The sequence below is a fragment of the Mercurialis annua genome, linkage group LG1-X, assembly GCF_937616625.2.
Source record: "Mercurialis annua linkage group LG1-X, ddMerAnnu1.2, whole genome shotgun sequence".
NCBI classification, from domain to species: Eukaryota; Viridiplantae; Streptophyta; class Magnoliopsida; order Malpighiales; family Euphorbiaceae; genus Mercurialis; species Mercurialis annua.
The window spans coordinates 21,051,117-21,054,843 of NC_065570.1; the positions used below are offsets into that span (position 1 = coordinate 21,051,117).

Genomic DNA, 3,727 nt, shown 5'->3' on the forward strand with positions numbered 1-3,727 from the left:
ATTGATCGATTCTTAATACTATGGAAACTATAGCCAGTCTACTACAATTGTTATTTTTCATCATTTGAAATCGTTATGATAGCCTAATAGTCCATACCATTTTGTTGCTCTATCTGCCTATACAGCCTGATAGGATGTCACTAAAACATGAATATCTCATTGTTTAGAGATCTAATTGAGTTGGTTCTTTTTGTTATATTTTTAGACTCGTATAGCTATAACTACACCGAAGGGTATTGTCAAATTGTGTTTATATTGATGTGTGGATCAATTGCAAGATAGGGTATATGTTCTGCCTACTTTGTAGAACTATGGCTGCAACATTAGCTACTTGTGAAATTGATACAATGAGTTATGCACGTCAAAATGATGCCATTCTTGTTTCTGTGGATTCATTAGGATGTTAACTAAAACTTTTTTGTTTTGACAAAAGACTAATTCTGTCATTTAGATTGTGAATAAGGAAGAAACATTTAATTGTATATACTTTGTCTAGACAGTTTAACCTAGTGGTGTTGTAATGTGCATAATCTGATTTATTCTAATCCAATTGATGTACTTCCAATTGGATATGAAACTAGACTCAAATATACAGGACTCTTATCAATATTTTGTATAAATGATGTTTGAGTTAGGAGTAGTACCTATTTGAAGTCATTACACATAATCTGCCTAGAAAAAGGGGTTATGGTTACTAGTTTATTTCTTTATGTAAATTGAGGAAATAGTTATACCTTGTGAATGAATTGAGATTATATATATGTGAATAGGTACTTATCGACCAAAAGGGAATACGACGGACAAGCCTGGAACTTCACGGGTTTGAGACTCGGTGAATTGAGTAACTGAATAGATAGTGTTATACTTGGTATATACGTTTGTTTGCAATTGCAAGTATGAATTGATTTGAGACGTAAATGCGCTTGTGAATCATGGTTGAATTGTTGACGTGAGTCATGTTTTGGTTTTGAGAATCATGTCATGCTTATGTTTTGATAGTCAATGAGAATTTAGATAGTCGTTGGTTGCCTAAAATGGCGATTCGGGCCAACGACGTGAGATTGAGTTATTGGTTGCCTAAAGGGCGATTTGGGCCAATAACGTATGTTGGTTGCCTATATGGCGATTTGGGCCAACATGAGAATTATGCGCATGATTGAATATCCTTCTGTAAGCTTGATGTTGATTGGAAATGTGAGAATATGTTTGCTTTGAATTGAACATTGGACTACTACATTTGTTATGGTTATTGTTTATGTTGATTGGATCATTGCTCGAGTTATATATTAGTTACTTGAAATGCTTATGAATGTGTATATTTAGTATGCATATATCTATTTGCTTATTGAGTTGCAGGCTCACCCCTCTACGTTATTTTTTTTTTCAAGGATACAAAGAGTTGCATTGAGTCGACATTTGCATCTGATAAAGGTTTCAGGTGGGCCAATGGAGAGTTCATTCCACGTGCATATTTGAAGTGTTTATGTGTATAAGATAGAAAACAAAGCTTTTGTACTAAGAGTTTTTGTATAAAGTTATGTCTAAGTGTTTGATGTGAGATAGTTTGAATGTTACGGTTATGCGATAAGTTAAAACTTTTGTGTCGAAACATAACATATATTAAATGGATTTTGTGATGTTTGTTATAAATGTTTGAGTATATAATGTTTTAAATTGAGGGTGTCACATTTAGTGGCATCAGAGCAGGGATTAGATTCCCTAGGGCATAGAATTGTGATGCATATTGTCATAATATGCATAACATGATAAACATCTAATTCATGTAGTACATCTTCTATAGGATGGATGAGCATGGAGATGATCCCATTGGCCCAGAAATGTCTGTAGAGTCTGTGCATGGTCCTGAAAATGCATCTTTTAATGAACAGAAATAGTCTGAGGATAATGCTCCACCGCAAGATGAAAATCATTTGCTGCGACAATTTATTGAAATGTTGCAAAGAATAGCAGCACCTCCGCACCATCGAGCACAGGAACCAGAAATTGACAAAAACTATGAGAGAGTTAGGAAACAAGGGGCAAAGACATTTGGAGGTACTACAGATCCTGCAGAAGCTGAAGAATGGTTGAGAGATACAGAGAGGGTTTTAGACAAAATTGAATGCGCTCCTCAGCAGAAGCTGGAATATGCAGTGTCATTATTTGAGAAGGATGCTTTGGATTGGTGGGAAACAGTTCCAAGAAGCGGAAATATGCCATTGACTTTAACCTGGGATGATTTCCTCAGAGAATTTGGTGAGAAATACATGCCACCAGTGTATTGTGATAAAAAGAAAATTGAATTCATGGAACTGAAGTAGAATGAGTTATCAGTGGCTGAATATGAACTTCAATTTATCAGATTATCAAAGTATGCACCTGAAGAGATAACTATTGAGGAAAGGAAAAGAAGTAAATTTGAAAGCGGTTTGAACCTTGATATTCGAGAGAAAATTGCTGTTAAGACTCCTACTTATAGTGCATTGATTGAAGCCGCTTTGAGGGCTGAAGAAATACTAGTTGAAAATGACTGGGACTTTTAATGCTCCTTCAAGACATAGTAGTTCCTTTTCTTTTAGAGGATCAGGTTCAAGTACTAGTGGTTATAGAGGAAAGGGAAGAGGTCAGTCGAGTAGGCCAGCCTCAATGTCCTCTGGCAGAGGTGGATATATATCTACTTGGTTTGATAATAGACAATGACCAACAAGGTCAGTTAGTGTAGGATCCACTCCAGTGTGTGCAAATTGTGGTAGAGTACATTCAGAGGAGTGTTGGGGAAGAAACCCTATTGTGTGTTATAATTTTCGTCAACCTGGCCATATTGTTAGAGATTGTCCACTCAGGCGAGGTTTACTTGAAGAATCTAAAGCTATGGGTCAGAGTAGTGTGGGTGAAAATATACACCAAGTGGGTGTAGGCCGAGGAAAAGGGAAAGGTTATAGAGGTGGAGGAACATATTCAGCTATACAGTCTGGATATAAAGGCCAACCTTATACCCAAGACAGAGTATTTGCAGTGACGAGGCAAGATGCACCTATTGCACCTGATGTGATTTTCTATCTGTAACTGTGATGCACATGTGTTAATTGATCCTGGATCTACATGTTAATTCATATCACATGGGTTTGCATTACGTGTGCATGGCATATTATATCCATTGGGAAATGATATATATGTTTCTCTGCATGCTGGGGGTGTTATTATTGTAAATACTATGATAAAATCTTGTCATATGATTGTGGATGGTATTACCTTACAGGCTGATATGGTGGTTATTCATTTGAGAGAGTTTGATGTTATATTGGGTATGGATTGGTTGTCAAAACATCATGCCATTATTGATTGTCAAACTAAAGAAGTAGTTATGGAAATTCAAGGGCAAATGAAAACGATGATTGTTGGGGAAAGGAAAACAGTGCCTAATTGTTTAATCTCTACTGTTACTGCGTTTCATTTGATTAAAGATGGATGTCAAGCATATTTGGCTAGTGGAATAGATATGACTAAAGTTAGTCCAGGGGTTTCAGAAATTCAAGTAGTGAGAGACTTTCCAGATGTGTTTCTTGATGAATTGCCTGGTTTGCCACCATATAGGGAGGTTGATTTTGAAATTGAAACTATACATGGGTCAGCTCCTATTTCTATAGCACCATATAGAATGGCTCCACTAGAATTGAAAGAACTGAAGAAACAGTTAGAAGAACTACTTGATAAGGGATTCATCAGG

The 3,727-nt window shown here is 36.2% G+C and overlaps 1 protein-coding gene across 1 annotated transcript; it reads left to right on the top strand.

Annotated features, from left to right (window-relative positions):
• Positions 1 to 1,952: 1,952 nt before the first annotated feature.
• LOC126666735 (uncharacterized) lies at positions 1,953 to 2,543 on the top strand. The gene is made up of 2 exons (XM_050359597.1): positions 1,953 to 2,278; positions 2,363 to 2,543. Exons 1-2 carry the CDS (start codon positions 1,953 to 1,955, stop codon positions 2,541 to 2,543), a joined length of 507 nt encoding a protein of 168 aa, XP_050215554.1.
• Positions 2,544 to 3,727: the final 1,184 nt, after the last annotated feature.

Excerpts from the sequence above, each read along its gene's own strand:
- LOC126666735 (XM_050359597.1), top strand. The coding sequence starts at position 1,953 with ATGTTGCAAAGAATAGCAGCACCTCCGCACCATCGAGCACAGGAACCA. Across the intron at positions 2,279-2,362 it reads GAGAAATACATGCCACCAGT|ATTATCAAAGTATGCACCTG; the intron begins GTATTGTGATAA and ends TCAATTTATCAG.